Source organism: Callithrix jacchus, chromosome 2, assembly GCF_049354715.1.
Source record: "Callithrix jacchus isolate 240 chromosome 2, calJac240_pri, whole genome shotgun sequence".
In the NCBI taxonomy this organism is placed as follows: domain Eukaryota; kingdom Metazoa; phylum Chordata; class Mammalia; order Primates; family Cebidae; genus Callithrix; species Callithrix jacchus.
The window spans coordinates 61934023-61952872 of record NC_133503.1 but is presented as its reverse complement, the minus strand read 5'-3'; the positions used below and the strand labels follow the sequence as shown (position 1 = coordinate 61952872).

Here is an 18850-nt window from a genome sequence, read left to right as displayed (position 1 = left end):
TGTCCATATCAGGACCTCCTTGGGCCTGCACACACATGCACACATGTACACACACACACACACACACACACACATATATACACAATCCCCACAGACACAACTCTTGATGACCCCATTACCATTCTGAGTGAGCTTGGTGGAGCACACCAGGGTGGAAATGGAGAACACATCCCGGGAGCTGACAGAAAGCCCCCCGACACTGCTGGAGCTCCGGCTCAGGGTGGCCCCCTTGTTTTCCACATGGTGTCGGTAAGAAGGAAGGGTCAGGTAAGCACTGGCATCCTCCATCTTCTTGCTGTCCCCCTGGAAACAACACTTGGTTACTGCTCCAAGCCAAGGCTCCATGCCCAATGCCACACAGAGCTTACAGCAGCCAAATTAGACACTGTGAAGTGGAGAGGGCCATAAAGAGTGAAGAAAATCATCAGCAAAGCAATAGACATCGGCTGGTGAGGCAGGGTCATTTTTCCACAAAACAGGCAAGAATTCAGATACATTAATGGAAAGGGAGTTGATTCTCAAGGTGAAAGCTCTGTGAACTTCACTAATGGCAAAATGAAAAGGGAATTGATGATTCCCAGACAGTCCATTTTAGTTAATCTTTTTTTTTCTTTGAGATCATAACACATCCTTACCAGCAAAATAAGGAATCTAGCTTAAAGAGGAATTTAATGGCAAAGGCACTTAGTTAGAATGTGCTGGGATCTGGACCCTGTTTTGTCATTCACAGGTCTATGCTATCTTGAATATTCTTTTGCCTCTTTGTGTCTCATTTCTTTCCATGAGTAAACTGAAGATAATCATCATCCCTACTTCCTAGAATACCTGAGCAGATAATATAAGATAATGCATATAGAATGCATAGCAGAGTGATAGGCATGTAAGTGCATTGGCATGCTGAAATGAATGACTAGAGGTAGGCATTACAGAAGATGCTACTTAGCTTACTCTGCACCAGAAGCTGTACCAAGTGTTTTATATGCCTCATAACAATCATATGAAGCAGATACTGTTACTATAATTAGTCCAGGAAACTGGAACCTAATGGGGGTAAGTAAAAGAAAATTGACTGCAACTGGGCCTCTGCCCCCAAGGAGTTCACAGTCTGTCAGGGAAGAAGGGCTTTCAAGCCAAGAACTCTATGCATGATAAGTGAGAAAACAGAGGCTGTACTGAATAAAGGAAGTTTTCCAGAAAAGTCAGAGAGACTCAGAGAAGAGTACAAGAGTACTATGAGATGAAGCCTTGATGAGGCTGTGTTTGGCATGCATCCCATAGACAAAAGGGCAATTTCAGCCTACAAGGTTAAGAAAGCCAAGGGCAAGGGTGTGATCCATGAGCTAGGTACTCAACCTTGCTCTACTTCATAGCCATATCCTTGCCTCCAGACAGGTGCTGGTAGATGCATTCTGCTGTCATAAGAGGGCATGTGGAAAAGCAGCAGGTAAAATCAGGCAAACACTTCTACACATCTCAAAAACAGTCCAAGTATCATAATGTACAAATAAAATTCTGCACTCCCTTTATAGTTTAGATGGCCCTTTTGTATGGGTCATCCTATTGGGTTGTCATAAATACGGCCATCACTGCTTAAGATAAAGGAAACTGAGACTCAGGAAGACATGTGAGATGAATCCAGGCTTAGTCATCAGCAGTATCAGAACTGCAGATTCTAATACTTTTCCGTTAGCTACAATGCAGCATCTCTCGAATGTTTATTGTAGGTCTTCTGCACATGTCATAGAGGTCCTTACAGAGTCAAGAGTACATAACAGTCATAATAATAACCTTTCTGTAATAACAATAACCTTTTCCACATATTGAGTCTCCCATGTACTCATCATTGCAATGTCTCATAATGTACTGTCTCATAATTCTCATATGCACATGTCTCATATGTGCTGTCTCATAATTCTCACAATTATTCACTGAGGGCACAAAGATGAGGAAACGGAGGCTCAGAGAAGTCAAGATTTTGTAAAAGGCCACAAAGCTGGTAAACCCTGATGTGTGTGATTCTGGGGTCCCTGCTGTTGACCACTAAGCAATTCTGCCATCACCGTTTGCTGCCTGCACCACCCTCAGTGCAGAGCTCCTTCCAACTCATGATACCTTGAGGACAACCAAGTCATGGAATCCATCGTGTAGAGTAGTCCCATCTTCTTTCATCAGCTTCACATAGGACATGGCAAAGTTCTTTTCTCCTTTATCTTTAGCTGGAAATAGCATTGTGGGGTCAGGAAAGAAAATGATACATGGGCCACCCAGCTATTCCATTCTTCTTTCCTTAGGGGGAAGTGCAGAGATGCCATTTGGTATGGTACTCACATTCCAGAGATGACCGGTGTCGAAACATGAATCGCAGATGGATCCTCTGCATGTCTTCAATGGGGACAGCCACCTCAGCAGACAGAAGCCAGAGCTCAGAACACAAAGAGTTAAAGGGCCCTCCCCACTGCACCCTACTCTTCCACAGCAGCCTGACCATTTAACTGAGAAAGCTGCTGGCTGATTTACAACCCATCCATCGAGCCTGATGAACTGTAAATAAATTACATAAGAACTAGCTATGAAGAGAAAATAAAGTACCAAATGTAATCCATTTGGCAAATTGCATTGCCAGCCAATGAAAATAGGTCTGTAAATTATAGTGAGGAAAAATGAGTCTCCCCAAATTGATATAAAAGTCACATAACTTTAGCACAGGATTTGATGCACTGCAAGCTGCACAATGCACATTTTCCTTACACACTCCAGGAGTTCTGGCAATTGCAGCAGGGCTTAGCAAATTAACAACGGTTGTTAGGGGGGTTGCTTGAGGATTCTCATTTATGAAAATTAATAAAATGCTTTAATCCAATAATATTTGGAAAAATTCTAGGGCTCATCCCACCCTTGATTTGACACATGTCCAGATGCTTTTGATTCCAAGGACACTGGTAAGACAACCACCCACTGGTCACCCTGGCATCCCTGTCCAGTGCATGGCCCACTGGCACCACTGATTGTGATGCTTTCAGCCTGGCTTTGTGCTGCCTACCTCCCAAAATCATACTGCTCCTCTGCAATTTGTGATTCAAGCCAATGCAGAGAAGCTTAGCTACCTGTGAGAAGGACACTGATTTTAAAAAGGAACACATTTGTACTGTACGGTTACATATTAAACACCAAAACAAATGTACACTTGGGGGCACTTTCTGTTATAGAAAATGAGACTTGAGCCTGAGGAGGTCCACCATTCTGTCTATGTTTCAGACAAAACAAAGGAACTGAGAGTCTCACAGGTAACTGCAGTCCAATTCATCCTTTCCCTACATGTTGAATGTTCACTAGAAGCTACAATCATGTGAGGCACTGGCTATGCTTATGCAAGGCAGAGTCCTCACACTCAAAGAGCTCATGGTCCCCTGTTACATATGGGGCAATGTGTAACAGCCCTGTGACAAGGGCTAGCAAGGAGATATAACTTAGGTGCAAGTGAGCACAGAGAAGAGAAACCTGACTTTAAGCTAACTTTCTGACCTCAAAGTTGAGAGGGTCATCAATTTGAAGGCAGTAGGTATGGGGAGACACACTGAGGAAAGTAATAATATGTGTGACAAGTAGAGAACCGCTGGGATTTGAATAGCTATTACTGAAAAGGAAGTCATGTGTGCATCTTGCATTTGGAGTCAGAGCCCGGGGGAATGAAGAATGCTGCCAATGACAAGCAGAGATATTTGAAGCTATGATCAAGCTTCACTGTTCACTGAATTAATTCCAAATCCTTATTCTAATGCAGGTTATTCTTTTCTGTTTAGTGTGATGATCTGGTAATGTGAATATTTGTGGTTAATGTCATGTCTATCAGGGAATTATCCCAAAAGCACATCTTTCAGGCATTATGAAGCCTGTGATAGGCTCGCATTGGCTTGCAAGCTCTGTCACTCCTCACTGCTTAGTAGAACAGCACAGCCTGATGACCTGGGCACCACCCACAAGAGGACTATTTGACAATTCCAGTTGGTTACATCCTGCACCAATGAAGGGTGATCAAGGGAACCAGGGTGCTCACCCACCAGGCCTCCATTTCCACTGGCTGACAATGCCACCAGACGCATGCTATGGGGTTATTTCAGATTCAGAGAGGTGCCTCCAAGCACCCTACCCTTACGGATAGTGACTTCTGCTATAACCCAGAGCTAAAGATGTTCTTTCTGTCACTCCGTATCCCTCCAGTATGTTCATGACTGGCCTCAGAATTGAGCTGGACATTTCATGAATAAAAACATATTCTCATATGTTGTTCATAATCACATTGATCCATCAAGCCTCCCACCTGCTTAGGTTAAAACAAGACATTTCTCAAACACATTCAACAGAATCCTAACCCTGGGATATGACACTAGGAAAAAAGAAAATGCTCTGTAGTCAATGAGTTTTGGGACATGCTCTGCATTCTTATTTCCTTTTGCAGATCTGCAGAGCACATTTATATCTCAAGGGCTCTAAGAACTTAACATAAGGAAGCCTTTAACTTCTTTATTTTTTTCTCAGGTTTCTCATATTTATTTGACCAGGAAATGTTATTTTAATACATTTAATGTATGAATTTTTTTCTTTTCTGAGATGGAGTCTTACTCTGTTGCCTAGGCTGGAGTGCAGTGGTGCAATCTCGGCTCTCTGCAACCTCTGACTCTCAGGTTCAAGTGTTTCTCATGCCTCAGCCTCCTGAGTAGCTGGAACTACAGGTGCATGCTACCATACACAGCTAGTTTATTTTTAGTAGAAATGGAGTTTCACCATGTTGGCCAGGCTGGTCTTGAGCTCCTGACCTCAGGTGATCCACCCACCTTGGCCTCCCAAAGTGCTGGGATTACAGGCATGAGCCACTGCTCCTAGCCTGAAATGCTATTTGAATAAAACACCACTTAGTATTCCAGAAAACATTTTGCAGGGAGATGCCATATGAGACAAACCCAGAAGGATACTGCATCAGATGTCTGGAACAACTATATCTTCCCTTTGCCTTGCCCGCTAACTGCACAGAGAGACACAAAGCCGCCTGCCACTACCAATGAGGCTGCGTTGTAGAGGGGTGAGTAAAAAACTGCCAAGTGTCAAATGTTTGAAGGGCATCTTGAAGAAATACAAAATCAAGTTCAATTTTGCAGACTGAGATAACTGCCAAGTGTAATTATGAATTGTATTAACTGAATAAGTACTCTCTTCCAAAGACTAATCTGACACCATTATGTGTATTAAATCATTTTACTCCCACAGTCAACCTATTGCTCCATTTTACGGATGAGGAAACCAGGGCACAAAGGGGGTGAATGACTTACCTAACGTGAAACTGTTGGTGAGCATTAGGGCTGGAACACGAATCCAGACTCTCCAGGTCTAGGGTCCATGTACAGAACTGCCTTGCTCTACTGCTCTCATTACAAGGAGGAAGAGTTGGGTGTGGTGGCTAATGCCTGTAATCCCAGCATGTTGGGAGGCCAAGGTGGACAGATCACTTGAGATCAGGAGTTTGAGACCAGCCTGGCCAACAAGGTGAAACCCCGTCTCTACTAAAAACATAAAACGCCTGGTGTGGTGGTGCATGCTCGTAATCACAGCTACTTAGTGGGCTGAGGCAGGAGAATCACTTGAACCCAGGAGACAGAGGTTGCAGTGAGCAGAGATTGTACCACTGCACTCCACTCTGGGCAACAAAGCGAGACTTTGTCTCAAAAAAAAAGGAGGAGGAAGGCTAGTTGCTCCAGTCAGTGTTCTGCTCCCTTAACTTGCAGTGATGAGCACAGGCCCAGAGCCAGACTGCTCAGGTTTGAATCCCAGCTCTGATGTTTCCTAGCAGTGTGATCATAGGCAGGCCACTTACTTGTTCTGTGTAAGTTTCCTCAACTATAAAATGAGGGAAATATCAGTACAAACCTCACATGGCTGTTGTAAGCAATACACAAATGATTTAAATAAAGCACTTAAAACAGTGCCTGGTTCATGGTAAGAACTAAACATGTGTTTGCTTCTATTATTATTTTATTACCTTTACTGTTTCCATCCAGCGTGGCTGTTTGACTTGATAGTACACGACGGAGTGATACTCATTCATGGGCTTGTCCCCAGCTCCCACGCAAATTGCATTCTGACTCAAGAAAAACAAAGTGAAAGTAAAACCCACTACAGAACTGCCATTTTCTGTGCTTGTGCAGGTTTGGTCCCCAGGCCACTGCCAGCCTTAGGGCCTGGGTCAACCCTGCCTTCCATAGCCCTCATGCCAGGTGCCCATAATGACCCCTTTGCTTTTACAGATTTACACAGGAGCGCCCAGGCCACAGGACTGACAGATGCTTAACTACAGAAATTCTATTACTTCCATTCTGGAAACCACTGGAGTGCACCAGGGCATTGATGTGGCTGCCTTATTGTAAGTGATAACCAGGCTTGGAGTTACTGCACACTGCCAATCTTATTAATCCTATTTGTTTCCTAAATGTGAATGTGCACAAAGTTTACAAACAGGCTCAGATCAGCCAAGCAGCAACTCCTTCTGATGAATTTCTATGGCTAACACGTCAGGGCGGTGGGTGCTGGGCAAAGGAGAAAATACAGGCTTCAGAGAGACATGTGAGCACCTGTCTTAGAGAACAAGTCTGGGGAGAGGCAGTTATGGGGAGGAGGCTCAGTTGAGCCCACAATAATAGAACATCTTCTCTGTACTCCACGCTGAGCACTGAGGTATGGGAATGGGTCAGATACAGAACCTGAAGTGATCTCACAGTTTAGTGCAGAAAACATTAGGGAGGACGTCAAGACAGCAATGCGACATGATGACAGACGTGTACACACTACTGTCAAGCACAGAGGAAGGACACAAGGACAGGTGAGGAATCAGGGAAGATTTCTTGGAGGCAATGACAGTTGATTATCTTGAAGAAAGATTTCAAGTTGGCTCAGAGAAGAAATGTGGGAGGGCTTTCTGAACAGAGAGTGAGCACAGAGCATACCTGCTCATGTGAGACATTTATTCCTTTCCATAAAAATCACCCTCAGAGGTTCAGGAAGGAGCTGAATAACAAGGAATTATCACCTAGTCTCATACAGCAATGCCCAATTCTCTCTGTCTATGTTCATTCCAGCTTTTTGGCCCCATAACAAGATTCAAGCTAGGATTACCCAGAAGGCGCCCGAAGTGTGGTTTTTATACCAGGCCAAACAATTTTCAATCCTCGAATTGCCAGATTTGTAAGATTTGGTTTTGGAGCCCCAGCTTCTGATATTGCACACTGTGTGCCTCTCGGCATGTTGATGGTGAGTGAGTCATGCCTCTCACTAGATCAGATTCTCCCATGGATCCTTAACCCTCAGCAAGCTGAATCAGCAAAGCTGGCCACATATAGGCACTCCTTGAGCCCTGGCAAAGCATGCTAACCTGGGGAAAAGAGGACTTGCCCTTCGCACTGGAAATCTCCCTATGTGCTTCCGAGATATAGAAGAGGAATGAGCTCAGTTTCAATATTGACTGACAGTACTTGCAGCCAAATCGATCCATTTGAAAACAGGATACACAGTAGTCCTTTCAGAATGTATCTTCGAAAGAAAAACAAAGGTTAACAATGAACCAGAACTGAGTGAAGACACTTGACTCTCTTGTTTTTCCGTGGGATGAAGCCTTCCATAACTTCCAGAGGCACTGAGCTCAAAATATGCTCCCAAAGTCTTTCTAACCATTTAGAGGGGGCTTTGTGTCCAGCATCACACTAAGCCCTTTACACACACCATCTCGCTTAATTCAGTCCTCATAACCACCTCTGAGGCTTACTGTCAACATCCCCATTTCACAGCTGGGTAAATTGAGGCCCTGAGAGATTAAGCCACTTGCTCAAAAAGTGGCAAAGCCAGGACTACATCACAGACCCCCAACTATTCAGCCAGTGTTCCCTCTATTAGAACCTAGATGCCTTCCAGCCTACAAAGATTTATATCTGGTGACATTTATGGCCTTAGAGTTTCTGTGAATTCCGTGTAGCTTACAAAATCAGAAACTACACCTATATCTCTGGTGAAAGTAAAACTGCTGTATGGCAGGCAACTGAATCTCACAAAACTGTATGGATGATGAACATTTTTTATTTCGTAAGAGACAGAATTTTTTCGTGGAGAAAAAATTCTCAGTACCATTCTGAGAAAAGCCAAAGACAAGGCCCTAACCCTCAACACTTCAGAGAGAAAATAGTGTTGGGAGGTGCATTGAGAAAGCATTGTGACCAGGGACTAAGCCCAGTTCTAGCAAAATATAGAGTGCTATATATATCTCAAATAACACTGTTCCATAATTTTCCACATTGCCTAACCCCTTGACCCCCAATTAACAGTGAGATCCCCTCACAGGTGTGGGAGACTTCAGGTCAGTTGAAGAAAATCTGAGTAAGGATCAGGAAGCCTGGAGGCTTTCATGTTGACTTGGCCTTAGAAGAGACATCTCTGCAGGAAGAAAAGCCAGGCTTCTAACACATGCCCTATTTATTTGGTAGGAATCAGGTAAGGAAGAGATGACACCAGGGATGTGAACACACTTTGGGAAAGAAAGTGTTCTCCTCTCACAAGACCACATAATGGGAAGATGCTGATTAGCATCCCTAAGGTGGGAATCAGGCCAGGAGCTCAGTATATCCTTGTAATAATAATAGCTAAATGTAATGAACACCTATTATGTAGATTACCTCATCTGATATTCACAAGAGCAGTGTGCCATTACTGGTTCCATTTTCAGACAGAGACTCTCAGGCTTAGAGAGGTTATATAACTGCCTCAACGTCCTCTTGCTAATTCAGGCTGAGCTGGGCTTTGCATCTGGCTGCCCGGCCCCAGAGGTCATGGTCTTAACCACTATCCCACACTTCCCCTATCCCCTGCCTTCACCACCTCAAGCTGGGTGGTCTCAGAAGAACAGAGGTTTTTTGGTCCAGTATCTGAGCCTTTCTCTTTCACCAGAACTTGCTTCTGGCTGAATTGCCTGTTTGACTTCCTCAGGTCCATCACAGGGCTTCATCCTGCACTTGGCCCCCGCTTCTCTGAATGTGAATCTCCTTCCTATTGCTGAGTACTTACTGCATACCAGTGCCTTCTACTTATGACTTGTTTTGTTTGTTGAGAAAGGGTCTTGCTTTGTTACCGAGGCTTGAGTGGCCGGGGTGTGATCTCAGCTCACTGCAACCTCTGCCTCCAGGGTTCAAGCAATTCTCGTGCCTCAGCCTCCTGAGTAGTTACAGGCACCCACCACTACATTCAGCTAATTTTTGTATTTTTAGTAGAAATGAGGTTTCACCTTCTTGGCCAGGCTGATCTCAAACTCCTGACCGCCAGTGATCTGCCTGCCTTGGCCTCCCAAAGTGCTGAGATTACAGGTGTGAGCTGCTGTTCCCAGCAGCATATTTGTTTTTGTTTTTTAATATTTTAATTTCAATTTTAATTTTATAAATTTTAATTTTTGTGGGCATATGGTAGATATACATATTTATGGAGTACATGAGATGTTTCGATACAGGCATACAATGCATAATAATCACATTATGGAAAGCGGGGATCCATCCCTCAAGCATTTATCCTTGTTTTACAAACAATCCAATCATACTCTTTTAGTTGTTTTAATAGCTATGCTTTTGTTTAACCTGCAACCCCACAAGAAGAGGTTATTATTACTTTTAACACATATATAGATTTGCCTAAGATCACACAGCTAATAGGAGGAGAGGCTGGAATTCGAACCCTGTCTGCCTGACCCCAGAGCCCACCCCATTAGCTTCTATGCTATGGCCCCTCCTGAGTAAGGCCCTTGGCACTCCAAGGTGAGCCACAGAGAGGCCTAACCTCCTCTGCCCTTTGGCCTTACTCTGCCAAAGACAGTGTGCACACACCTAAAGCAGGAGGAGAAATCGATACTTCTAAAGGGGACTATTCCCACAGGAACCTGCCAATATCAAACAGAAGTCTTTGAATGTGCTTCCTGACACTTAATTAGGCAGTAATATTTATTTCTGCAAATAGAGAAAGAAAAGCCTCCCACAGGCTTCCTAAGCAAATTTCAAAAGTCAACTGAACTCCCCCAGAATTTCCGTAATAGAGGAAACTGCAAATTATCTTCATGCCCCACAGTTCCCTCTCCATGTCAGCCCCCAGAATACCTGCTTATCTATTCATCTTTCCTAAGTGCATCTGCTCAGCCTGGTCAGTAGTGACTTGAAAGGGTGATAAAAGTAGAAGTAAGAATGGTTTAGACAGGAGATAAGATGCCTGCTTGCCTGTTACCTGTGTCTTTTACTTTGTCCTTTGGCCACATGGAAGGCAAGTGTATCAATGTTTCAAAAATGAAGCTGAGGTTAAAAAGTTCTTCAACAAGTAAGATGGAATAAAAGTAACTTCAAAGCAATGGTCTACACATTTGGGAATTGCAATTTCCCTTTCAGATAAAAATGCTCTGCTCCTTTATGATCCTTTGAGCCAAGTGTTTTCCACTTATTTTATTTTTTGGAAAAGTTTCAGACTCCAACAAAAGGAGGATGCATTCAATGCTTAAATTTTGTTCAAATAGATACTAATTAACATGATCAGTCTTTATGAACAAAAAGGCAATTGTGAGGATTTCTTTATATTTAAAAAATGATTATGAATCTTCCCAAATTTGTTAGAAGTGGTTATTAGCCTCATTTTTAAAATGAGAAATAAATTGGAGAATTTCGTTAAGTGTGCAGGCATGTAGTGAGGTGTCTAAGAGAGCCTGGAACCAGTAAAACACCATCTCTGCCATACGCTAAGGTTATAGCCTTGGGGAAGTTATTGTAAATGACAAAGGTTTTGTTTCCTCATCTGTAAAATGGAGCATAAGAAAGGAAATGTGTCACACTATCACACAGCCTGACTCATAATAATTCCCCTGTGAATGTTAGTTATTCTCGGGTATAAAGTACCAACATCAGTCTGATTTCCAGGCCCCAAGGACAGAACTGATGCCTTTTCCATCTTCACATCCCCTCTCTGATGTACACACCTACCCTACTTGGCCACTTGATCATTCACAGAGGTCTAGGAGGAATATTCACCCATGCTAAAACTTCTCTGGAGAGCTAATTTTCTTTTCAGCTAACTACTCTGCAAGGAGGAATTGAGAAACAAAACCCTCCTACACACTGGACACAGCACTGACAACCTTAAAGGAAATACAAACAAATAAATGTAAACATACACAATAAATATTGGACAGGACATATGCCGTATAAATATAGCAATGCACTTTGCATTCCTGAGTACACCCTGCTAGCTCTCTGGAGACCAATTTACGAATAAGGCTTTCCACCAGCATTTCTGGCTGAGTGCTGGGGAGTTAGATTAAGTGTTGAGAATGTCTGCTTTGAGCACATCCTGAGCCTTCACACCAGCCCAAGGCACTGTATTGATCCTCTTTCTTACCATGGACTTTGCCTGAAAAAACCAGCTCAGGTTTCAATGAGAACATTTTTTTTTTTTTTTTTTTTTTTTTGAGACGGAGTTTCACTCTTGTTACCCAGGCTGGAGTGCAATGGCGCAATCTCGGCTCACCGCAACCTCCGCCCCCTGGGTTCAGGCAATTCTCCTGCCTCAGCCTCCTGAGTAGCTGGGATTACAGGCACACGCCACCATGCCCAGCTAATTTTTTGTAATTTTTAGTAGAGACGGGGTTTCACCATGTTGACCAGGATGGTCTCGATCTGCCGACCTCGTGATCCACCCGTCTCGGCCTCCCAAAGTGCTGGGATTACAGGCTTGAGCCACCGCGCCCGGCCTCAATGAGAACATTTTAACTGCAGAGAGCTAACCTATAAGCCGAGACCATGCAAAAATGGATAGATAGATGATTGATTGATTGAAAGATAGATAGATAGATAGATAGATGATAGATAGATAGATAGATAGATAGATAGATAGATAGATAGATAGATAGGAGTCATGAAAGGAAAGGAACAGACATTGAAAAACTGCTTTGGTGTAAAGAAATATTGCAAGGTCTTATTATGGAACATTGCGCTAACTAAGCTCAAAAGGTGTAGATCACATTATTCAACACCATCCCAAAGGCACCTGGCATTTAGGGAACAGAATCAGGGAGGGGAAAAGTACATCTTTATGAGCAGAAGCCCCCAAGAGGGACCCTGTCACCCAGAGCAGCAGCAAGTCCCTTACGGGCAGCGTTTTGCCATCCTCCGTGCACACACACATGATCACTTCCACATTCCTCTGTGTGGTCTTGTTGTACTTGTCAAAGTCACCTTGTAAGAGAGTAATGTAGATGTCGTTCCTGACATCCCCTGAGGCAGAGGGAGAGAGAGACAAGAGTTAGCATGGATGGCAGCAAGAGAGACGCTGACTAACTCGAGGGAATGGAGGGTGAGAGGAAGCACCCCCACCTGGATGGCTGTTAATTAAAATCAGAACTGTTTGGAGAAAACACTTTTCCCTCATCAGGGAAGCTGGAGAAGTCGGTAACAAGTGGATGACAGGATGCTAGGAAATCAGTTGCAAAAAGCAAAGTAGGGACGCTCGAAATTGGCCATGTTTTTCTTGACATTAAAAATCATTTAATTTTCATCCTCTAGTGACACCTTCTGGGAAGGCAAAGGAAAGCTCCAATTGAATTGATCCCGTCCAATGAAAACAACCAAACCTATACATCCACCGATGTTTTACTGTGTAGGGGCAAAATAGAGGAACTTTCCATGTGTCCTAGGGACACACGGTTAGGAAGGAGCTGCAGAGGATCTTCAGGAAGGGAGGCAAGGAAAACCAGAAAATCCGCCAGGCACAGGCGGCTCACACCTGTAATCCCAAGCACTTTGGGAGGCCAAAGCGGGCAGATTACCTGAGCTCAGGAGTTTAAAACCAACCTGGGCAACAGGGAAAAACCCTCTTTCTATCAAAAATACAAAAAATTAGCTGGTGGCCCATACCTATGGTCCCAGCTACTGAGGAGACTGAGGTAGGAGGATTGCTTGAGTCTGGGAGGCAGAAGCCACAGTGAGCGGAGGTCACACCACTCCACTCCAGCGTGAGTAACAAAGCCAGACCCCATCTCAAAAAAAAAGGAATAGAGAATCCTACAAAGGGATACACAAGTAATTGAAGTCTCAGGTAAAGCATGTACAAATAAATGACAGCACAGGCCCTAGGAGACCACCACCAGAAAAATGTGGAAAGGAACGGCTAGTCAGTGAGAGCCATTGAGAATGGAAGTCTACGACACAGGTTTAAGACACGAAGAGAAGTTTCAATAGAGTATTACTATTGTCAAAAGACAAAATTACATCAATTTTAATTTAAAGACCTCAGTTGGCTCTAGAATCAGACAATGCTTCATTCCATAAAATAGAATCAGTGTTCCAAAGAGCTAAGCAGAAGAGGTTGGCTTTATGGACAGAGATGAAGGAAGTAGAAGCAAGAAAGAGTGAATTGGTTATTTCAAAGTTATTGCCCTCATAAGGCTGAAACAGGGAAACAGAAAAATAGAAAAGTAACTGATTAATTAACATCAGGTTACTTCAGGTTACCCTCTGCTGTTAGGATTAAAGCAAAGGGAACTTCATTATCATGCTCATTGAAAATTGAAAATGGCATGTCTGGAAAATAGGCACTCTCTTGATCTCTCGCTTTCACTCACTCACTCACTCTCTCTCTCTCTAGATAACAATTTAGTGACATGAAACTTTAGCATGGCTGACTCCATTTTGATTTTCAGTCTGGTTTGTTGGGGCCTGGTGCAGGAACTTAGTCCAAAACAAAGCCCTCCTTTAATTGTTTATTATTATATAAACTCATTTTAAAAAATTACACACACCTTTGGAAATGGAATGGCTACTTTTGGAAACAAAGATATGAAGGAGCTTTGAACATTTCACTTTATACCTTTTCATGCCATTTGAATATTTTACAATGAACACAAATTTCTTTGGTAATATAAAAAAATTCTTAAAAATTTAAAAGAATGGCAATATTCCCCCAGAAAAAGTGGAAGTGTTCTGCATGTAGCAAAATAGAGACGATGTCCACAATAAATTATTAAGTGATAAAGCAAGTTGGAGAACACCGTATAAAGTATATTAAGTAAAGGAATATAAAGTATATAAAGTATGATTCCATTTGTGGGGACAAAGGGCATGTTTGTATATTTACCTGCTTGTGCCTATTTTTTTAATCCATAGAAGAATTTGGATATACAGAAATCATTTTTAGTAGTTACCTTCAGGGAGAGAAACAGAGACAGGCAGTAAAAAAGGAAGGAGGTGACTCTTTAAAAGGAAAATGTATCAGACAAGCTGAATTGGCCCCTATGTCCCCAGGGGAAGGTCAGAACAGCTGTGTCTCACCTGGCATGATGATCTCTGGGAAGCCCAGCTTCCTGGCTACTACAGTGGTCCTGTCCACCAGGTGTGGATAGTCCTTGCGGATCTGAATGATGTCACCCACCAGCATCTTCATGGTCACCCAGAGACCTGGAAAGGAACAGCTTACCGTGAAGAGCCCACTTTTCCTAGTGTTCTCTCAGTCTGCCTTCCCACCACTTCTCTCCTCTGTCTTTCTGGAGATCACTGGGAACAGAGTCATACAACCAAAGATGCAGCCACCCAACCCACGAGGCCTGGAACAGGAGATCTCTGGGTCTGAATCCTACTAATTTCTAGCAGTGTCAGCCTCTGGCAACTTACCCAACTTCTCTAAACCCAAAGTGAGGATACCACCTATCTCACAGGCCTGGGGTAAGAATGAAATCAAACAAGGTAACTTATTAAAGTGCCTGGAACACAGGAGATATCCAGGGTGTATCAGTTCCTCTCTTCTTTTGGGCACAAGGACATGCCTCCAATTTGCTTCAGGAGATGTGACTTCTATCCCTATAGATCATATGTTCCCATTCTTCCCAGTGGTCTGTCTGAAAGGAAAGCTAAGTATCCCAGGGGTCAGGATTTTGATTCACTTGCTAAAGAGTCAGGGGCTCCTAAGCTGGAGCAAGCCTAGTCCATCGGCACGTTAGCACTATACCTTGCCCTCCGCTGTCCCCCTTGGAGGCTATGACTTTGCCCAGCAGGCTGTGTAGGAAGTCATTCTCAGCTGTAACCCTGGAAAGGAAAAGAGAGTATGAAATGTGCACCTGGTGCCCTCACTTGTGTTTTAAGGAGCCCCTGAAGGGAGCTCCCCAGCCCCTCCACATGCCTTAGGTGAAAAGTGAGCTTGCGTGTGTCAGCTCAGGGTATATACTTGCCATCATGAGGCACAGCACTTTGTAATCACAAAGCAATGTGGTTCTGAAATTTGGGAATATCGATGCTACAGGTAGAGGTCATTTTTTCTTCTCCAGGAATCTGCTTTAAATGGTAGGATTCCAAAACTTTCAACATACTTATCTGCTCAGCAAGAGCGAAGACTTGAATTGCTCCTGCTAAGTCGTAATCACACATCTTCAGCAAAGTCACTAGCCTCATTACCTAGCCCATCCATAGGGTTATTAAGTACTAATGATGCTCTCAAACTGGGCCCCTGCTTTCTGGAAGACTCCTTTTGGAACAGGAGAGGAGGGGACATTCACCTTCCTTATTACCCTCCTCCTAAGTCATGAATATGACTATCCATCCACAAAAGCCGGGTTAGGATTCCCTGCCACACACTCCTGAAACTCTGCTGCTTCACAGCTTCGTGGCTTCCGCTGCACTTGTAATTAATGCTTAATCTTCTGTTGATTATCTGTTTAATTCCCCATCTATACTATGAGCTCCATGAGGACAGGGTCCATCTTGTTCAGTACTTCATCCTTCACACCTAGCAGAGTGCCGGCCTCTGCCAGGCCGCCAATAAATGTCTGTGGAATAAATAACATCTGATGAATGAATAGGTGAAGAGCTGTTTGGTTTTGAGTGCCTGGGCACTGAGCCAATGATTTCCACCCTGCACTCCCCTAAGGAGGCTCCACCTGCCTATCACTAACTCAGGGAACCAGTGCACTCTGAGCTCCAGCAGCCCTTGATGAGAAAGGGTGTGGTTGAAGAGAATGGAAAGAAATGGCAAATGTCTTACGGGTGAAAAGGAATGAAGTGCTGCTTTTCTTCATCACTCTCTGCTTTCCCCTTGATGATGTCTGTTATATCCATAACTAGAAAGAGGAGAGAATGAATTAATGGTTTAACTTCATCCTGCTCCCTGGAAGGGATGACAGTGGGATGAGCTTGCGGGACAGGAGGTAGGGCCTAGGCTGCCTGGGGGTCAGGAGGGCCTAAAATGACAAGCAATCCTGTGCTGCACAATACACAGGCATCAGAGTTTCCTGGCAGGCAGCATTGGGGCAAATACCTCTAGGCAAAGCAGACTGGGAGGTCAGCAGGCCAGGGAGGCATCCAAGAGCACCACGGCTTAACAGAGGCCAAAGGAAACGAGTCAGAGCTGGGGCTGTGGAATTCAGATTTGGATTTGACACGTATGTATTGAATGACTACAGTGCCTACAAAACTGGAGAGCAGTGATTGGGATTCTGTAGGATCTGTGAATCTCATGAAATATTCACCCTTTTTTCATAAGCATACTCATATGTACAGGCACATAACAGTAGAATCCTCCAGTCCTATGATTCCAGTGGGATCCTGGATCCTTTGAAACCTCTTCTTAATTCAGCCACTAAAGGCCCCAAAACCAAGGTAAAGAAATCTTACACTGGAATGGGGATTCTAGAAATTGGAGTGGAGGAGAGGGCTGAGAAAAGCTATTCCAACGAGCCCATACCCTAGTTACAGAAAATACCTCAAACACTCCAGGCACTGGATAGAGGACCATTAAAATTGCTTCGGTAATAAACCCTGACTGCATCTAGTTAGAGAGGGAGTCACAGAGAAGACAGGAGGAGAAACTGAGCACCCATCTAACAGACTCTCCTCATCCATCCTCAGTGCTGTGATTTGGGCAGGGCAATTTCCCTTCGGCTCCAGAGTTGTTCATAGGACATGGCAGACCAGAGAATCATCTCTCCCTGCCCAAAGTAAATGCTCTGGAGATGAGCAGGTGACTTATATTAAAGCTCCTGGGACTTCTGTTGAAACTAATGGGAAAGAGGTACATTCTTTCCACTAGGTTTCTAAGTTGGTAGAATGCAAGCTTGGAACAGCTGGCTGATAATCTGCCAACTCACTGGACAGCCATCTTATTAGCAATCCAGCATGAGGACATAGGGGCTGAGCAAGGAAGAGACAAATTCTTCATAGTAAGCCAGCATGAGGACATAGGAGCAAGAAAGAGACAAATTGATTTGAGTTCCTGGATCCAGCTATGCCTGAAGCAATCTATTCATAAGACTTTCAGTTACACTAATAAAGTACCTTTTTTTCTTTTTCTACTAGTTTAGATCAGATCTTGTCACCTGACACCCAAGATAGGGCAGACTACAGCTGAGGACAAAGACACACTTTGCAGTAAGGTTAAAGGATTCTCACTGCCTTAACGGAAACACTGTGATGTCAGAAATGCCCCACAAGTAGAATCAGAGCAGTAGAGGATTTCATGAATTAACCAGGTGCAAGTCCTTCATTTTGCACATAATAAATCTAAGGCCCTGGGGAAAACGCTTACCCAACATAACTGGCTGGCTAGCTAGCCACAGTGCCAGGTTAAAAAAACCAGTGAGCTCGGTAAAACATCCTTCACTCCCCCACTTTGCAAGCAGTGCCAGGGGACTAGTTGGAGAATCAGCAGGTCTGTGATTACAGATCAGAGCATCTGGAAATGAAAAACCTGTAACACTGAGCTTAGCTATGGTACACAGGGGTTAGAAATAATATACTATTAAAAATTTATATTTTAATAAAAAGAATAAAACTGGCATATCGAATTGCTGTTTTTCACACATTTAAATTGCCATTGGCGAAAAACATACATTATATAAAGTAGGTTGATTAAAAGAAAATATAGATAAATTATAGTGCAAGTGGTAGTCAAATATAACTAAAACCATAAAAGTAGGACTAGAAGGATGAAGCCTTAGAAACCCCAAGAGAGCTAAAGCTTGGAGAAGAATACAGAGCTGACATTGCTGTGTAGCAGCCTCATGATGAGCTCTGCCTCGGGTCACACCAACTCTTCAAATGTCCGTTTCCATCTGGAATTTCGATGTGTGGTAGGTGACTCATTCTGTGTAACTCCATTTCCTGTCCTAGATATATTTTTTAAATGATTTGCTCCTCATAATTAGATCCTGCCTGTATTGTTTTTCCTTTTTCACAGAGCTGGGGAGCAAAGGCACCAACTGCTCAGACGGCATCGGTCTCCCCATGCTCTGCTCCAGACAAGAGTAGCTCATGATTCACTGTTTTCATCATAAATCTGGACTTAGTCACCAATTATTTTGATTTAGTCACCAAAAATATAGTTATTAAGGGCTGTCTGGCATAAATTTTGAAGGGGTGGGGGAGGAGGGTGGGAAAGAAATATTCATTAAAATTCAGCCACATAAAATGTATACTGCAATAAAAATTAATGGTGCAGTATGTCCCTTACCTGCCACCCCAAAGGGCCTCCTCAGTCCCTGTGTGCACTTCTTTGTGCCAGTATCCTTAAGATCCATCTTTCCGACCCGAACTATTTGACAAATCAAGTAAATTTTATCCCTGTTGAGGTCTTTGTTTCCAAGATCCTGTGGAGAAGGAAATTAAAAATTACCCATCATGTGCTGAATGGGAAAAAAAAGTAGACAAGTAGTAAGATTAATTTCTGAGGGGTGTCCGTAATACTCGCTATACACGGACCAATCATATAGTAAGTCCTGGAAAAGGTAGAAAAAACAAGGTTCTCACACCCATTTTAC

At 43.4% G+C, this 18850-nt stretch overlaps 1 protein-coding gene across 3 annotated transcripts in view; it reads right to left on the bottom strand.

The window, feature by feature from the left end:
• Positions 1 to 18850, bottom strand: part of DOCK2 (dedicator of cytokinesis 2) — a 464897-nt gene that overhangs the window by 392998 nt on the left and 53049 nt on the right. For all 3 annotated transcript variants that reach the window (XM_035290348.3, XM_035290349.3, XM_035290350.3), the window contains exons 10-18: positions 18544 to 18679; positions 16081 to 16156; positions 15052 to 15128; positions 14379 to 14504; positions 12202 to 12326; positions 6032 to 6130; positions 2329 to 2401; positions 2113 to 2216; positions 120 to 303 (exon numbers count right to left, since the gene is read on the bottom strand). In XM_035290348.3, the coding sequence (XP_035146239.1) occupies positions 120 to 303; positions 2113 to 2216; positions 2329 to 2401; positions 6032 to 6130; positions 12202 to 12326; positions 14379 to 14504; positions 15052 to 15128; positions 16081 to 16156; positions 18544 to 18679 (1000 nt within the window). The remainder of the gene's footprint in view (positions 1 to 119; positions 304 to 2112; positions 2217 to 2328; positions 2402 to 6031; positions 6131 to 12201; positions 12327 to 14378; positions 14505 to 15051; positions 15129 to 16080; positions 16157 to 18543; positions 18680 to 18850) is intronic.